The sequence below is a fragment of the Parasteatoda tepidariorum genome, chromosome 7 (genome assembly GCF_043381705.1).
Source record: "Parasteatoda tepidariorum isolate YZ-2023 chromosome 7, CAS_Ptep_4.0, whole genome shotgun sequence".
Lineage (NCBI taxonomy): Eukaryota > Metazoa > Arthropoda > Arachnida > Araneae > Theridiidae > Parasteatoda > Parasteatoda tepidariorum.
Genome location: NC_092210.1, coordinates 12,377,657 through 12,397,104, shown reverse-complemented (window position 1 = coordinate 12,397,104; position 19,448 = coordinate 12,377,657). Strand labels below are relative to the sequence as shown.

At 32.3% G+C, this 19,448-nt stretch overlaps 1 protein-coding gene across 14 annotated transcripts in view; it reads left to right on the top strand.

Moving 5' to 3' along the window:
- LOC107445501 (transducin-like enhancer protein 4) overlaps positions 1-19,448 on the top strand; it is a 164,754-nt gene that overhangs the window by 122,184 nt on the left and 23,122 nt on the right. For 7 of the 14 annotated variants that reach the window (XM_043042563.2, XM_043042561.2, XM_043042562.2 and 4 more), the window contains exon 9: positions 7,234-7,287. The exons of the other annotated variants lie outside the window; for them this stretch is intronic. In XM_043042563.2, coding sequence (XP_042898497.1) covers positions 7,234-7,287 — 54 coding nt within the window. The remainder of the gene's footprint in view (positions 1-7,233; positions 7,288-19,448) is intronic. 14 annotated transcript variants of the gene reach the window in all.

Here is a 19,448-nt window from a genome sequence, read left to right as displayed (position 1 = left end):
ATCATAAAATTTACAATAGAACTACTGCGCTTTTCCTACCGCCTCTAAATTTGCCGTTGCTTTTTCTCAGACTTCACCATAAACTTAGATTTGGCGTCCTTTTCCCATTTAAACGGAGAGAGGATCGATATTTCTTTTGTCTCGTGGAAAGAATCGTTAAGAGCTTGAAAAATCTCATGTCTTCGTAGCAAAGTCTCGCCAAGTCTCCGAAGGATTCCCAAAAGTATGTCATCATCATTCTCGCTGTAAATTTAATCCTTAAGTAACCCCGATGTTGACACTGATCAAATTTATTATTTCATCAGCGTCAACATTTTGTGTTGCCGCCTCTCTAAGCGCAGAATGTCAGCCAGTATTAGCACGAAAGCCTTTATTCTCCGGAATTTGGGATTTTTAAAAGTCAAAAGCGGTTGTGGCGCTACTTATAATGAACCAGCGATGACGTTCTGAAAGATAATTAATTTATAAGTAAATAAGTGAGGAGAAAAATCAGATTTTTCCTTAGTTGAAGCGTTTAATGACAGGTAGGAGCTACTGCTCTGAGGAATTTTTTTTATAACGCACTGAACCCTTGTTATTTTTTCTCTTTGATAAATATTGCAGGTATTGTTTCTGATAGTTTACATTTTTAAAAATATTCTAGCAAAGTTAAAGTAATAAAACGGATAGTTGTAACTTTAAACTAAAAACGTCAGGAAATCTTATTTTACTTATCTTTACTCGCCTCAAAAACCAGTCTGGATTTTCTCGTTTTCTCTGGAGCTTATAATCGTGAATGCCATTGCTAGTATCTATGTCTTAAATAGCATTTTAATACTGAGTTCTTGTTGAAAATTAACTCAAGTAGGGTTTTGATAGAAGGTCTTTGCTAATGATTGTCGAAAATAGCATTTTAATGCAAGGGCCTTGCTGACAATAGTCTCTAATAGATTTCTGTTGCAAGGTTCTTACTCAAGGCTGTCTGAAATAGTATTTTGATGCAAGGTCCTTGTTGACGACTGCCTCAAATAGCATTTTGATACGTCTTTGCTGACGACTGCCTCAAATAGTACTTTTTTATGGCGAGGTCCTTATTCAAAGCTGTTTCAAATAGCATTTTCATAGGTCTTTGCTGACAACTGCCTCAAATAGTATTTTCATGCGAGGTCCTTACTCAAGACTGTCTCAAATAGTATTCTGATGCAAGCTTGCTCAAAACTGTCTCAAATAGTATTCTGATGCAAGCTTGCTCAAAACTGTCTCAAATAATCTTAGTGCCAAGTTCTTGCTTGTGGCCAATAAGTTAGAAATTGTTTTCAGAGTATTTAACCTGAATATATTTTTTCTGATAATTAATCACTACGCAGTCATTCTTATTTTTTTCATGTTGATATTTGGCTCAAATTATATTTCCATGAGTGGAACGATATTAGTACATCAATGAATTAATTTATCGTAACTTTTAATTGTTTACGACTTTGTGAAATTTTTAATCTCATTCTCAGATAGAAGGTTTCAGCAAAAAAGAAATAACCTAAACATTTAGGTAAAAAGAATTCCGAAAAATTCCTTTCCTTCCCTCTAGTACTAATAATAAAATAGACATCTAAATTAGAATACATCCAAAAAGAGCAGAATTAAAAAGTTTAGACTTTTTTTTTAAATTTATAAATTATCTTTTTTATACTAATATATTTTATTATATTTTATTTATTTATCTTAAATTATTGCATTCAACATTTGTATATTTGAGTTCAAGATTTAGTTGGTAGTTTTTTATTAGTGGCTGATAAATGTAACTTTTAATGCAAAAGCTCGATTTTTAACAACCGTTTTGAAGCTTATTTTACATGATCCTTTATTTTTAATATTTGGTTTTTGCAATTTGGAGACAAGCCCTATTTTTATACGCACTTGAGCGAATTTATTTGCTCGGTAATTGGATTCGATGGAACGTTTTTGTCATGTTTTATGAATGTTGTTAGTTAACAGTTTTATTTGTATTTATTCTTCGTATTTTTTTTCTTTAGTGGTGAAAAAGAATTAAATTTCGAGAAGCTTTAGTTAAAATTAACACCTTGTGATTAAATGAGGAAGGACATATAACATAAGTATCGGGAATCCACAAATTGAACTTTTTATTTTCCAATGGCAGAAAGAAAAAAAAAAAACATGCTTATGTCGGTTAACAAGTAAAAAATTAGTTTCCAAAACATGCCTTTCTGAAATTGCTGAACAGATTTCTTCAACTGGTGTGCTGATAACACGAATGACTCTTAAGTTTAATTATCGTTGCAATTTAAAGCATTTATCCGCCTTTCCATTCAATATCCAAACTATAAGCTTCGTGTAATTATGTAATTTCATTGTTTACAATAAGGGAATAGAAATCCTCAATTTTGAATTTCGAAATTTGTTCTTACTCCCCCACCCCACCACCAGCTTTCTCGTGTTTTATTTACCGAAGTGGGTTAAGATTGCTTCGAAACACTTCCCATCATCATCGTCATTTCACGACGTTTCTCTCTTTCCGAAACAACATTTCTCCCCATCCTTTGCTCTTGAGCATCCTAGAAGAGGATGCTGAGGAGGAGGATGCTCTAACTTTCCCCATTCCCCCGGAGCAAATAGAGGCCCGCTGCCTGATTACAAAGGGAAACCAAAGTTTAATTGTAATTAGGAGAGCAGGCTGGGAGAGATAAAGAGTCGCCGACCATGGCTAATAGCGAAGGAGTTTCCTTTCGCTTCTCCTTAGCATCCACTGGATTATTGCTCTTGCTCCTCCGCATCTTTCTCCTTTTCTCCTCGGGTCGCGCATCTTCCTTTACCGCTGCAGCGATTAATTGCTTTTCTCCAATTCCCTGATAAAGCCTCCCTGCTTTTATGTTCAGAATGCTGATTTCCAATTGACTTTCTGATTCCGGTTGTGAGGCGGTAAGGGGGGGAGGTCGAGGTGAAAAGGGGGATTGGTAGAATTTACTAAATGGGGGAAGGGGGACAGCAGCAAACGGAGAAAATCGGGTTTGATTTATTACAGTCTAGTTTCTCTCTTTGTCGATATTATATATTAAAGGTTTGAGGGGGGAGGGGGAGTTGGAAAAATCATTTCACTGTAGAAAGCTGTCTTAAGAGGAAGTTCTGCTATATCGAAATGGGTTCGTCGTTATATCGGTTTGTTTATCTGGCGCGTTTTGAATCAGTTTGAAATGGGAAATTTAGTGAGAAAAGAGGGGATTTGTAACGATTCTGTTGCATTTTCAATTCTTCAAAGCGGAATGCAGAGAGGTAACGCTTAAAAGCAATTTGTGCATTGTTTCGATTTCCGATTTTTCTTTTGACGGCTTTTAGATATTGATTGTGTTTATGGATCAGGTCCTTTAATACTATCATTCTGTACGCTCTCTTGACTTGTTTAGCATAATTTTCTTTTCAGACATTATACCTGCTTTAGACTTAAATCCATTAAAAGTGTTAGTTTATAGGAAAACGCTTGCAATCAATCAAAATTAATGTTAGATAAATAATTTGTACGTTTTTTATTTTGCTTTGTGATCAGTTTTCGTTTTTTATTTAGTCATATTTTAAGTATTTCATTGATTAATTTAACTTTTTAACTAACTTGGCAATAGTTTCTCTTAAACTAATTACATGACTAAACTGTACCCTGCTTCGGAGTTTTTTTTTTTTTTTTTTTTNTTTTTTTTTTTTTTTTTTTTTTTTTTTTTTTTTTTTTTTTTTTTTTTTTTTAAATGTTGGTGAAAATAAATAAATGAAAATGTATTTTTACGTATATTCACGAGATAAATTCGGAGATCCATATCTGTACTTGGAAAGAAAAAGAGCAGAATGCTTGCCAGATTAAGTCACTGTTTATTAATTTATTTGCCAGAAATTTAATCAGTCCCTGCTCTCTACTATATTCAGGCCTATTTTTGTTAACAGTTTCATTGGTAATGAAAGTATTTTTCCTATATCCATACATACACTACGGCAAATTTTGTGAAACTTAACCCTATTTAAATAGTGTTGCTACCAAACAGGGAAAACCTAGAAAATGCAGAGAATTTTATTTTTGTTTTTTAAAAATGCCTACCTCTCAAACTGCATCCATGGGAAGCGAATTCTATGGGATATTTAAAGATGATAGTTCATCAGCTATACTATTTCATTTACGAGGGTCAATTTTTAAGTAGGAAGCGTTTTGTAATGGAGTAAGATAAACTTTATTTATGAACGTAAATTGTATTAAAAACTAAAATGTGAACATTTATTCACTTTTCAACCTAGTCACATTGAAACATTTGTTTAGTCGTGTCACTAGCTTTTGAATCCCATCATCAAAGAAATCTGCCACCTTAATTCAGTTTTCAGCAGATAAAACTAGTATATGATGCGTATCGTTTTTAAAAAGTGCTTAAAGGTGCTTTTTTCATTGGGTGTTTTTAAAAAGTGCTTAATTTTCTCTGTTCAAAAATGAGACTTTTTTTTTTACCATGTTGTATCCGCCACGTATTATGCAAAAGCGTGCTTTTCACATTGTTCTATTCAACGTTTTCACAATTCACTCAACCACAATCTATTTCGGCGTACCGTCGGTCCATATTGCATGGAAGCGCCAATCAATTTATATAATTGATGAAATACTCAAGTGCAATTCTGCTGCATTTTGCAAGATATTCTCAATTTCAGGCGCCATTTTACACCTTCTGATATCGAAGCAAAAAATCTCCTGATCATTTTATAATGGCTTATATAATCATGAAAAGAGTTTTTTGGCAAAAACTAAATTTTTATTTTATCATGATCATGTAAAGTCTTTGAAAATTATTTTGCATTTTGCTAATGTATATACTGTTTGCAATATTTTTTGAGTGATTAAAAAGTACTTAAAAAGGTCTTATTTTTTGTTGAAAGATTTGGCTACGCACCCTGTAAGTTTAGTTATCCTAATATAGAGCACACTGAATGTTAGTTTCCGCTTAATGTATTGTGCATAAAATATGTTCAGGGAAAGCACAGGAAATTTCTTTCCAAATATGCGTGGCAACCGTATAAACGACATATGCTTCGCATCCTTCAATTGGTCCTAAACCTGAACTTTATAAAAATATTAATAAATGTAAAAAAAATAATAATAATAAAATAAACAAAACAAATCAATACGCTTACAAATGCTTTCGTACTTAAGGATTGAAACTAAATTTTCTCCTAATCTCAATTATGATTCATACAAAATCATCACTCGCGAAATAAAAAATGAATACTGTACTTAAGGATTGAAACTGAAATTTCCCAAAATCTCAATTATATGATCCATGCAAAATCATCACTTGCAAATTTGGCAGCTATAAAGGGAGGATCGTTCTCGCTTGGTTGCATATGATTAAGGCATTTATTACTTCCTTACGTTTCCTTCTATCGCTATATTGAAGGCAGAAACTATTTGATGTATTAAATATCCATTTTCCCAGTTTGCTTTCAATGGTGGACTTTTTTTTCTTCTTCTTTCCCCTTCTATAATACTTGCCTGTCTTTTCTTGGGTACGCCCAAATGAAAGCTGGCACTGCAATAATCCTGTATCTACTTGTGAGGGGGGGGGGGGCANGAGGGGGGGGGGGGATCACGAGTAGAGAAGGGGCTAGGAGAAGAAAAAAAAGAAATAAAATTAGTGGAAATGATGGACACGGATGTGTTGAATAGCTATAGTGCGGAACACCATTTATCTATCTCTGTCCGCCTTTGTGTCTGCCCAGATGACCTGTACTCTGTCTTCTAAATGAGGGTAAATGTATTCACTAATGACCAATGGGCAGACCTTGGTGGTTATTAGTTGGGCTGGATGAAAGTTTTTGGGCGAAGCCAATAGCTTTTTCGAGTGAGAAATGTAACCGACCATTAGCTATCATTGCTTCCCATCGAAAATGACAATCTTTACCAAATTTATCCGCTGAAACCATTGGGCTTGAGGTGGTGATTCATATCCTTGTTTGATTGTCCGTGGTTGGGGATTTGTTGCTCGAAACTGTAATTTTGATTTGCCGTCCTTTTATATCGTTACTCTGTTGGGTAGTCACCGAAATTAAAATAAGATCCGCAAATTTTGAGATCTTACCGACTGCGCACAGATATTCGTTGTGGATTTATAATTTTTGTTGTGTTATTATTTAAATATAAATTACCTCGTTCCAATTACTGGATCTAAATGTACATTTTTGGTCCAGACATTATGTAATTAGAAGCTTATGTAGGTTATAAACGAAAGTGTTAGAATTGATTAGTTTTAGCAAAACATAAGAGAGAATTGTTAACAATATACTTGCTTGATTTTCGGTGATCGGGGGTATGTTGTTCTAAACAGTAAATTTGTTGTTAAATTTTAAATTTTTTTTTTTACTGTAAATTCTTATGAAATTGTTAACAATGGCAATTACAGCTACACCCGTCTTGATGGAATTTTTTATACTGTACACATCCCACATTGCATGTTATTTTTTTAAAAAATTCCATTGTTTTTTGATTGATGAAGAGTCGTAGAGTATCAAGTCCACGAGAAAGACGAAGTTAGTCGCCGAAGGCGGTTTGTTAAAAATACTAGTACGAATAGGATTTAATTTAACAGAACATAAACAGTTGTTTACAATAACAGTACACTGTTTACAATGGCAGTACACTGTGGTATATGTGCAATTGCGGCACAAAATAATTTTATGCTGTACTCGTGCTACGTTACATCTTAATTGTGTCTTATTTATTAATTTTAAAAAACAACAACATTGTTTTTGATTGATCAAGAGTCATAGAGCATCAAGTTCGTGAGAAAGACCAAGCTGTTCCCCGAAAGTGGTTTGTTAAAATTACGAATACGATAATAAAATTGAATTCTTAAGCAAACTGGCAATTTATTTTACATGAAATATCTATAACCAGTGAGTGTAGATACGTTACTAACAAACGTATTTATATTATTAGTAGTTTCAGGTTTCTCGAAAGTAGGTACTAATATCTTTTTGGAATCTTTTTCTTCTTGATTGTTGTGTCATTCGACACTTCTGTTATGACTTTATATTATTAGTAGTTTTAATTACATCTTATAAAATCGGCTATCGATCATTAACCTTTTATTAATTTTCTGTTTGAACTTGGGCATATATGCTCTTTAACATTGTCTCACTTTTGGGGACTGATCTCCCCTTTTCTGTGTTCTTCTACAAACCCTTTCTAAGTCCTATAATATCCCTTGTGTTATGTTCTAGGATATGGCCTCTGCGCTGCTGAACATTAGAGCTAAAGCCCTATTGGCGGCAGAGGTAAGTCTCTGAAATTCTATACATTTCTCAGTGTAAGCCTTTCTCAGTAGGTTCTTCACAATCCGCGTCGTTTCCTGTATAGTTTTCTAGCCTATATTTGGGCTATTATTGATACGATGTTATATTCTGTAACATTCGAGCTCTAAAATGGGCGTGTCGCGGTTAAATTCATATTGATTGGTAGTCTTCATAGAATGATTTCTCAACTGCAATATTTTATAACCGTCGTTGAACAGCCGACCCAATTTTGGATTTACGACTGCTGTGGTTCAACTTCGTAGCCTTGTAATTTTGAAACCAATCCAAAAAAAGGTAACTCCTAGATCAAGTATTGGTAGAAATTTACCTTCGGGCAGGACTTTTTGATGGAGCTAACCCGCATTTGCGTTACATGGTAGGAAAACCTCCAATGGTTAGCCTGACGGCAAGGGGACTCTAACCCATGATTCGTCTACCACTGAAGACATTTTACGTCAGCACTGGTTGGTGCGAACCGGGTGTGGAATTTGTATCGACCAGTTATCGCTGGGATTCGAACCCGGTTCATCTCATTTGAAGGCGAACGCTCTATCCCCTGAACCCACTACGCCTCTCAACTGGTATATTACAATATGTAACAATATTGTTGATGGCAGTAAGAACTTTTTCGACATGTCCAAAGCGCAAAAAAAATTATATGTTCAAATCACAGCAAAAATTAACGGTTACTGCCATGATTTCTCGAGGAGTATAGTGTAGTATGTTGCAATATTGTTGACTGTTGTAGATTTTTTGGAGATTTTGTAAAGCAAAACAAAAATTAAGCATAATGTAAGTGATTTCTCAATGGGTATATTGCAGTAGGTAACAGTTGTTAATTGGATCTGAAACTTCTAGAGATGTTTTAAATCACATCAAAATGTTGCCGTCATTCAAGTGGTTTTTCAATGGTTATATTGTAGTATGTAATTTCGCAACTGGTATAACAGTATAGTTGAGAATAGTATGTAACAGTACTGTTGAGAGCAGTCGAAACTTGGAAATTTTCAAAGGGCAACAAAAATGAAGCGTCATTAAAGTGATTTTTAATGAGAACATTGCTGTGCGTAACGGTAACGTTGACATGAGTAGTAACTTTCAAATCACAACCGAAATGAACGTTTAGTGCAATGATTTCTCATTGGGTATATTGTAGTATGTAGCAATATAGTTGTAAATTCAGTGGGGGGAGGGGTTCAAACACTGCAAAAATGAAGCATAGTTGAAGTAATTTCTCTAGGGATATATTTCAGTAGGCAACAGCTGTTGATTTCATCAGAAACTTCTGGATAATTTTTAAATCAGATCAAAATTTAGTCGTCAATGAAGTTGTTTTTCAATGGTCGTATTGCAATGGTTTTTCAATGGGTATATTGTAGTTTTTAACAATATTGCAAGCACTGCAAAAACTAGGCATAATTGAAGTGATTTCTCAATGGTTATATATCCATTGAGAAATCAAATCCTCACATCCACCTCCCAATGGATACCTATCCATTGAGAATCCAGTAGGTAACAGTTTTTGATTGCACCAGAAACTTCTAGATGATTAGCCCACCGTGAAGATGTTTTTCAATGATCGTATTGCAGTTTGCAACAGTGTTGATTGCAGTGCAAACTTTTTGCGAATTTTCAAAACACAATTTTTTTTCTTCTTTTCTTATGATAAACACTTTATTTTTCTAGTTCAGGAATAGAACAGAAAAAGGGAAACTTGGCCACTCTTCACCCCCAGAACTTCACATACCACCTGTTTTGAACCATGTTAAAAGCATTATGTACGCCAAGAATCGATGTGTGCATCCCACAGCGCCAACTAAAAATCTTTTGTGATTTTTTTCTATCCCCCCTCTGTTCTGATTTGAAATGTGTGGCGTTTTGGGAGGGAGAGTATTATGTTCAAAGAAGTATTAGAAAATCATATTTAGGGGTGAGAGCCCCCCGTTGAGGTTCCCCCAGAAGCAATCACGCCCTTCTGGATTTTGAGTATTGTGTGGAAAGGGCAGTTCTTAAGGGTATTGGAGGGCGATATTTCTTTCTGATTCACCCATGATAACCCACGTGATAAATGCTAGGACAGATGAGCATGCTGGGGTTTTTCACCCTCACAATTCAGAATAATTTTTAGGTTGCGTAATCTAATGTATTGTATTAATATACTTAATTTTGCGCTTTAAATAAAAACAAAAAAGCAAGATCGGATTTACCGAATTTTAATTGTTATTTGTATGTTACTTCATAAAGTTTTTAAGTTTAAATTTTTTTATTATTAATATAAATATTATCTAATATATTAATATTAATCAGATAAGAGAAAAAAGTTTTTTTTTTTAATATCAAATAATTGTTAATGACAAAAAATGCTTAAAGCTTATTAATGTTTGTAGATTAAGGCTTGTATAGTTAACAAAAATTCCAGAATCTGATAGCATAATTCTAGAGGGACCGTAATTATTTTTTTTAAATTTACCTAATATTAAACAGTACACTTAGAATATGTTTCAATTAACAACCCAAAGACACTACTGTCTATTCTATTTTGCTATTGAAAAAAAAAAAAAAAAAGCGTTTAGAGCAAATTTCATCTTTGTTTGTTATTTGAATTGCACGACATCATTGCTTACGCTGTTTTTCGAAGCTTTGTCGCCAAGGAAAATAAAAAGCCATAGTTTAAGTGCCTTACACTTGAAGCAATGCGAGAAGTTTAAACTATTTTTATAATTTTGCCTTGAAGAATTATTTGGGGTTTTGAACGGACTTAATATTTTGTAACTTAAATATTTTAAAAGTTATTAAACTTTTTCAAAATTCGCCAACCTGGCGACATTTTCTCATCTAGATGAAAATTATCAAAATCACTTACCTTATTCTCAGTTTTTGCACTTTTTTTATGAGCCTCAATAATGCAGCATTGGTTTAATTTTTTAAATATTAAAAGATAAGACCACAAACGCTTTTCATTTTCACTAAATTATGGCTTTTCTCCATATTAACGTTTTGCACCATTTTCAAAATAAGCATAGACAGCACTTGCTTTAGATAGGCTAAACTTGATCTAACAGTCATGAGGAGTAACTGTTGCAAACTCACAGCAGTTATGAAAATAGCATATTATTCGCTAAGAAGCATAATTAAATTTCATGTTACAACGGACCCTTCGAAAAACAGCCTTATTATTTGAATAACCAAACATAATAAAAATTAGAAGTATTGGTTTAAAAAAAATATAACTTCATGGCATTGCGATTTGTATTGAAACAACCATAAGAATATTTAAATTTCGGCACAAGTTTTGTAGTATGAAGACTATTAATAATTGGTCTGTCTTTAATTTAATCAGTACTTTATGTCATTAAAAATATTAGTGTTAAGATTTGAGAGGAAAAAAATTAGCGTGAAATCTCTTTAGACGTTGATAAAGTTATGATGCCTATACTTTTTTTTATTTTGTTTGCAAGAACTTCATGTGACACACTAATGAGTACTGTAAACGTGGGAGCCGCTTTCCTTTTACAACAATCTTAATAATTTTATCAACCCATTGCTTCGGATCACTTTGAAATTACCCATTCAACCGTGTCAATCAAGATCTCCAAAACTGTCAAACTACATTGTGTTAACTTGCAATTAAAGTCGATCGCTAAGCATTTTTAACACTCCCGAGCTATTTTGTTTTGCAAGCTGTCTTAATCCAAATCAAGTTTGAAAGTCCACGTAATAACACCCTTTTCGAAAAAAGGAATTCAACTCAAAAGATAGCATAACCTCAAACAAACAAAGACCATTGTTACTTTGTTTCATGCTGTCACGTTGGCGCAGTGCCTTTGATCTTACAGAAGAAAAAAAAAGTTGATGGGGGGCAGTAAAAGAAAAGTTACACCTTTTCTTCTAATAGCCCCCCTCTACCCCCCCCCCCTTTTATTCATTCTCCAATTTGCGGCTTCACCACCTTTTGATCCTCATTAGCTTTGATCCAATCCTCTGCGGATCCAAAGGAAGTTGTTAGCAGAAGACAATTTTTAACGGCTCCCTTGCTTTCTTTCTGAGAGGGGGGGGTTCCCGCCTGAGGGGCGGCGGGGCGCAGTGGTGGCCCCGGTCGTGTCATTAACTCATTGGGTGAGGGGCTGGTCGAGCGGAACTGATGGCCCGCTTCGTGAAGAGTTGGATTCGTTATCTCGACTCATAAAATCTCACCATGATGGTATGGGGAGATCACCCCGGGGGGGGAAAGGGGATGGAGCTCTATAATTCCAGATTTGCTATTTAATAGCTTGTTCTCCGCACTTTGGATGAAAGTGTACATTTCCCCCCTGCTTATTCCAACTGTATATTCTTTTCATAAAAAGTGGTTGGTCACGATTTGGTTTTAACCTTTTATGCGTATCTCTACAACTTTCCCCATTCGGGTCAGGGTGCTTGATTTCTACCTGTGCTTTTTTTTTTCTAAATTAAAGTGACCTCCCCCACCCCCTACAATTAGGCTGAACCCTTCTTTTATTGATAGTTTCTTTTTTTTTTATGTTCCCTCTGGTATGTCTTTGAAATATTTAAATGTTAGTTGATTTTCAGGTATTGAAAATTAACCTTTTGCTTGCGGCTGGTACAACATATGGACCACATGTGATGGTATAACATATGAACCACATGTGATGGTGCACCGTGAGCAAAGGGTTAAACTAGTCTTAACCAGTATTTGATATCGTGATATATCGTCAGATAATATCAATACTTCACCGTGGTATTTTCCATTACAATGTATGCAATGCTTACACTACTATTTTGCAATCTTTTGCTAGTACTAATTTTCTGTTATTAATATATTACATTAAAAAGGTTGTGTAGCGTTTTTAAAAGGTGTTTAAATGTGTTTTTTTTTTATTAGGGGTTTGAAAAAAGTGCATCATTTTCTATCTTCTGAAAAAAGATTTTTTTCTTCTTTGCCATGTCGAGTGTCGTTCTAAATTACAAAAAATTTATATGATTTTTCACAATTTTCTCAGCAATATTTATCAGAAACTAGTTATTTCAGCATGATTATGTAAAGTTTTTGAATTTTATTGATTTTATGTTTAGAAATTAAGAATTTTAAACGAAAGAAGAAAAAAAAATTATTACTGCACAGATCCTAATAATGATTTTTATTTATTTTTTTTTGGATAGTGATTAAAAATATTTTTTGAGTTCTTAAAAAAGTTCTTAAAAGGTGCTTATTTTTTGTTGAAAAATCTGGCTACCCACCTTGTTAAATAAATACAATAATTATTTAACAACTAAAATTATTAATAGATTCATTATTTATTTAATTACTTGTCTTATTTACAATATTTTTGTTTTGATCAACATTTTCGTTATTTAACAACTAAATTTATCTACTCTTTCGAAAATATCGTGTTTGATAATTATTGTTACAAATTAATTCGTACGATATTGTTGTATGTGATAATTGTTATCGTAAATAATATTCGTGATATCGCATTTGATGCTTGTTGCTTATTATGATGAAGGCTTTATTGTTGTTGACAATTAGGTGTATACGATAGTTATCGTAAGTGAATGTTTGCATAGTGGTTTGTGACAATATATTTCAAGATATCTTTAACGAGATAGTTAAAAAAATATCAATATTTCAAGTGATATTACCCAATTCTAGAAATATTCTTGCCATAAAACATTGCATACATGAACTTGAACTCTTCTTTTTATTTTTTACTAACAATGGTTTTGTTATAAAATTCATATCGTGCCGATTAAATATTATATATATATATTTATTTTCTAATTTATATATTTTTTTTTTTAAAGTGTTGATTGATTATTTTTAACTCACCGAACGTGCACCTTTTGCAATTTTTTTTTGTATATTTATTTATACTATTAAAAAAAATAGAACAAGCCTCAGAAATTTTATTTTTAAAATTGCTTTAAAGAAAAAATGATTTAAAATTAATTCAATTGACATACTTGTTAAAATTTTAATAAATAAAAAAATTATACTTGATTTATTTTACTTCTCACTTTAATTTTAAAATTTTCGCAACTTTCAAAGATTGCAAAAAAATAATAAATAAATAATCGATTATTATTTATTAGGTTATGATGTTCTGAGAATCTAATTAAACTAAAATTTACGGATATATTTATTTGCAGAAATTAATTTCCTTTGAGGTTATTTGTTTAATATTCACCTTCACTTTTTAGCAGAAGGTAAAAAGTGAAGGTGTATATTATGTCAAACAGTATGTCACGCCATGTGTCACGGTTGGGTTGTGAGCATGACATAATCAAGGACATTTTGCCAATTTATTTGAACGGTCAAAATGCAACGTGTTATGAGACAAATTAGAGAACATTTGCTAAGTATCAGCTGTTAATATATACAGAGTTCTGCTTTAATAAAAGACTGAGGAGGTGTACCACGTGGTACACAAAATTCAGCGGGGTGAGTTGGAGATTTCCTGACGAAGGGAGGTTCTGATTGAAATGTTTGAATTTTCTCAATTGAAGTACTTATATTTAATTAACATATTCATATAAGCATAACTATTTAAAACATTAACGCTTTTTATGCCTGATGAGTACATTAAAATAACATTTTTATTTAGATATATATTTTTGTAAAAAAGTAAATAAATAAAATAAACAATTTGAACATACATTATCATACAATTGAACATACATAGCATTATTCATTGATTGATTATTATATAGATTGATTGATCGATTATTTCAAACCTTTTCAGTTCTTTCCCTTGTGTTGTAATCATGATCATCTGTTATAATCAAGGTGTGAAAGCCGAAATGGGGGTGATTGCTATTTGTTTGTTTAAATTAAATTATTTTATATCGTTCGAAATGCTGCTGTAAAATAAGACACAAAAAAAAGTTACATAACTTTAACTAAACATTATATATAAACACCATACCTAACAAAAAAAATCTGTTTTTAAATTTGCAACGCTGATGTAATTTGTGCAAATTTTAAAAATTATGAAAGCGATTCATAAATTTGTTTTTTATCAAGTAGTAAATTTTTAGATGATCAACGGTAATTTTTTTTCTGTTTTTGATAAAACGACTTCATTATATTAGATTAATTGTTTTGATAACGAGTTCAAGAATGCGCGACTCCACCAGAATTCAATAAAATTTGTCCTACAATTTTCTATCTAATCAAGCACTAAATAATAATCCAATTGCAGTTAGTAGTCATCCCCTCATTTTTTTTCACCTACTCTTTCTACCACCAATAGCAAAATAGTGAAGAATTTTGTGTACCACGTGGTACGTTTTCCTTTCCCCCCATTTCTTGGACACGTCATTGAATCTGTCTCGATCGTAGGGGAAGGAGGGGGAGATCTGGGAAAGCAAAATGAATGGCTGTGGCCAGGAGGTGTTGAATCATTAACTACTGTAACAGGATTTTCGACTCCCAATTTTTGAGGCGTTTTTATTTCTTCTTTATTTTTTTACCTCCCTGCTTCCTTCACTAGTGAATCATTTCAAATTATTTGTCGCTCCTATCTTTGTTGATGTTATTTAAACATCTCCTAAATTTGATGTACGTGAATTAAGAGTTAAGAAAGGGTTATAGAAAAGAAAAAATAACTCAGATTAGGATCCTCAAACTCGTCGTTCTTTTCTTCCTTTCTTTTCGTTGTCATTGAAAGCGTTATTCAACTGATCCTTTTAATGAGTTTCCTTTTGTCTTTTTATCGTTTGCTTTTCTTGTGTGGATCGTTTGACTAATTGTAGGAAGATTGTAATCCAGATTGATATCGTTTTCACTGAAATAAAAAAAAAAGAAGTAAACGACAGGAAAAGCTTAATGTTTCGGTGAAAAGAAATATCACTTGTCTTTGAAAGCTTTATGTAATCTAAGTTCTAATTGTTTTAAATTCAATCTTTTTGTCATCGGTAAGAATATCTAATTTTTACTGAATGCATGGTTGGTTTAATGAATTATTTATTAGGTTTGAAAATGTTAACTTTTAACTGTTCATTTGAAACCGAAAAATTTAATATTTAAAGGTCTATTTATTATGTTTTGATTAGATTTAGAAACTGATTTTTAAATCATACTAAGTTTGTTAAACATAGCTTTACTGTTAGGCCGACCCTTTTTTTTTAATGTGTGCCATCTTTATTAATTTAACCGAAAATAATATAATTTATCCAAAAATCTCTCTAAGTTAGATAGCACTAATTTTTTATTCAGGTACCATTAGAAAAATTAACTAATATTTTAAATGAAAAATATATTCTAAACTGTAGAGTAACTAAACTATTATTGTCTATTCTAAAAGTATAACTATCTTATTTAAATCCCAAATTTTCAAAATCAAATACATCAAAATTGAAATTTGTAAATAAGTACCTGAATTAAAGCCCTGTTTTTTTATTATATAAAAAAATTAAAAAAAATTTTAATTCATACATATGCAAGTATTCTAAAGTCAAAATTATGAAAATTGAACAAAAATATTTTAATTGTAAAATGTTTTGTGAACTATTGAAAAATTTAACTATCTTATTTAAAACCCAAATTTTCATAATGAAACATCCCGCATTTGACATTTTTAACATCCATATTTCAAATTTTTTTTATTGCCTTTCCTATCTCTGTATTAAAAATCCCCTTTTGTAATATTTCCCGCATATAAATATATATTTGTATATCTTCAGCAGATAGCACATCAGCTGCGGTGGGTGTTCAATTCGTAATTGATCAGGTGACAGGTTCAATAGGTAATTGATTGACCACGTGGTACGGTTATTGTATTGAAGCCACCAGATGGCCCATGAATAATTCAGAGTCCTCATTTGCATCAGGAAAAGGGGGATAGAAAGTGGGTTGATGGCAGGGCTCTTCTGTTGCATGGGGCATTTGTTTAGGGCTTCTGTCAAAATGGGCGGAATAGGAAAAGTTCTTTTCATGCTTTATAGGGGCTCATTCTCTTGTTGGGGTTGAGAACTGGTGTGTGTAAAGGATGATTATTGTCGATTTTCAGTTTAATTTTTTTGTTTTTATAGAGTTTATATTAGCGTAATAAATTTTAACATTTAAGGTTATTTATATATGTATTTTATTTTACTTTCGGAATTTATTTTTTGAATTTAATATTAGGAGGAGGTTAATTTTAATTCGTTTAGATTCTTTATATATATATATATATTTGATAACTTTTAAATTTACTTGGTCATTATTTTAGTGTTTGACTTAAAGAAGAAATACATACTATTTTTTTTTTTTTATCGTGCGCGTTAAGTTTTTAAAGGGGACGAAATTTACGGACACATTAGTCTTGTATTCGGCTTGACGGACGTCTTGTCTAATATTTGGATGCTTTAAACGTAGACCAATGGAAAAAAGAAATACTATAGTTTTTGTTTTTATTATTAGATTAGTCCCTTCGAGAAAAAAATGTTTCTTTCAATTGGTAATTCTATTAAGCGATCTATTTCTTCGACGTTTTTATTTTACTTACGTAAATTTTCCTCATTTAAGACAACTTAAATTAACAATAATTAAAATTATCTTCATAAAAATCAAATTTTCACGAGTGCGTGCTTAACAGATCAATACAAAATTATTAAATGTGCACGTGCATAACTGAAATAATTATATGGCACAAATAAAATATACGATAAAAGGAAGGTATTTGCATTACATTAATAGGAATAGAAGCTATACATTAATAGGAATAGTAATAGAGTCCATATTAACAAGAATGTAATCTGAAAATGAAACTAAATATTCTTTGAAGGGAGAAGTTAATTTGTTATATTTTTAAATATTTGTGTATAGAAAAGATGTAAATTGACGGTGATATTTGTTATTTAAAAATAATTTATGCAAATGTAATTTCGTACTGTAATTCAAGAAATAAATTTCGTATATTTTCGAGCTGAGCAAAATTATGACTACCTGTAATCCTGCAAATAAGACAAACCTATTGTGTGTATTTTTTTTCTTCTTATATTAGTTGTAAAATAGACCCGTACATATTTTTTCATCTTTGATGTTTTATGAAGTTTTAAACTGGGTCAATTTTTTTCTAACTCATATCTAATGTTCTTTATTTTTATTGTTAAAGGAAACTTAATTTCATTCTGCATTTTCGTATTGTATGATTTTCTTAGAAACTATGAGTGTTTTTTATTTACAACTTGTGTATTTCTATATGTCTTTCTTTTTGAGATTTTTTTTAATTATAAAATAACCATAACACAGTTTATGAAGTTCGAGTTCATATTTAAACAACCTCAGCTTATTTAAATCGATGTTCCAAAATGAATAATTTTCTGTTCCATTCTGTATGGAGCTTCGAACATATTAGAAGCTCAAATTCGTTTTACTCCACATTCACATATGTGATCGCTCTCATTTGCTATATGAGAGAAACCACCATAGAGAAAAAGCCCCATTTATGTAAAATATTCATTTGACTGGCCCGAAAAGCGATTACCGCCGGGGCTCCCGCACATCATTTCTAAAGTTGGTGCGGGGGTCGAATATTCCTCCCGCCCTTTCTAACCTCTTCCCTGCACATAATCTAGTTTTGCGTGGTAAATCCCAAAAACAGTGTCTTTCTAGTTTCTACTGAATGGAAATAATGGAATGCCATTCCCTGCTCGTTGTTAGAGCTGTGTGCATGCCGGGGCGGCGAGAGGTAGAATAAAGCGTGAGGTGAGCCCTCTTCCACCCCCTGCCGCCGCCCCAAGATTACTCCTTTTACCGACTCTCTCGCTAATGACTGGATTTCGTGACTGCGTTCCGCGCTAAAGCTCTCTAAGTGTGTTAAAGCACGCCTCTCTCTTGGAATCATTCATGCTACCGCCCCGTGTACCCCCCTCCTAGCGCCCTTCGCCCATCGATTCAGCGACCCACCATGTTGGCGATTAATCGATGATCCACCTTCGCCGCCCTCCTCCGATCTCGAAGTTGTAGATAGCCTCCGGGGCGTCTCCTTTATAGTCGGCTTAAATCGCAATTCCTAATTCGTTTAACATTCTAACGGGGCACTTTCGAAAGTTTTCTTCTTTCTCTTCTTGTGAAAATGATGGCCTCACGATTATGCTATTCTGGGGGGGGGGGGATAGGAGAGCGAAGATGCTCATCTAAATAAGTCCAGCTCATTCCTCTTAAGTTTGTTCTTTTGCAGTTTAGAGTATTTTATCTGGATTATTTTTAAATATTTTATCAAGCCTTTATGACCGTGAAATTAATGCTTTTTTAATTGTTATGTCAGTGTTTGGACGTCGTTTCTGCAGTTATCATTACTCGTAGTTCCCAACTTTTTTTAAATTATATTTCTGTGGGTAAGAATTCCAAAACCTAATTTAACAGCAATAACCAAAACTAGTTTGTCATCAATGCATACAATGAGTATTTTATAATTATGCAAATTTAAAATGTAAAATGTGTGATAACTCACATAATTAGATAAATAATATATAATATAATTTGCAAAATATTGGGCAAGAAATTTTTTTCAAGATTTTTCATCCTCAATTTATCTTTCCTCTAATATTGTTGACTGAAATTCAAAAGATTTGGGTCACTTTATTTTTCGCTTATTTTTACAATACTTCACTTTACAAAAGATCACTTTATTTTTACAAAATTGTGGCTTTCTTTCACATTGATATTTTGCGCCATTTTCAAAATTAGCAAAGAAGGCTTTAACTAAAGATAGGTTAAACCTGACCTTACAGTCATGAATAACTGTTACAAACTCGCATCAGTAATGAAAATAACATATTTTAAACCCGGCCTAAGGCCAAACACACTGGGAGTGTACCACTTTTAAAGTAATAGAAAATTACTTTAATAAACATGAAAGTGAGTCTTAACTCTATTTTTAAACAGGTGGAGTTGAATCACTATATAAATTAGACCTTCACTTATTACTATTATTATTAATTATTATGGAATGGATATCGTGAAAGAATAAGAAAAATAATAATTTTAAAATATTTGTAGTTTTTTTTTTCTTTAAACAAAAAAAAAGAACAAAAAAAACATGAGATTAACAGTCATGAATAACAGTTGCAAATTCACTCAGCAATTATGAAAATAGCATATTCATAATATATTAAATTTTGTTCTTTTTTCATGGTGTGTATCATTTTTAAAAAGTACT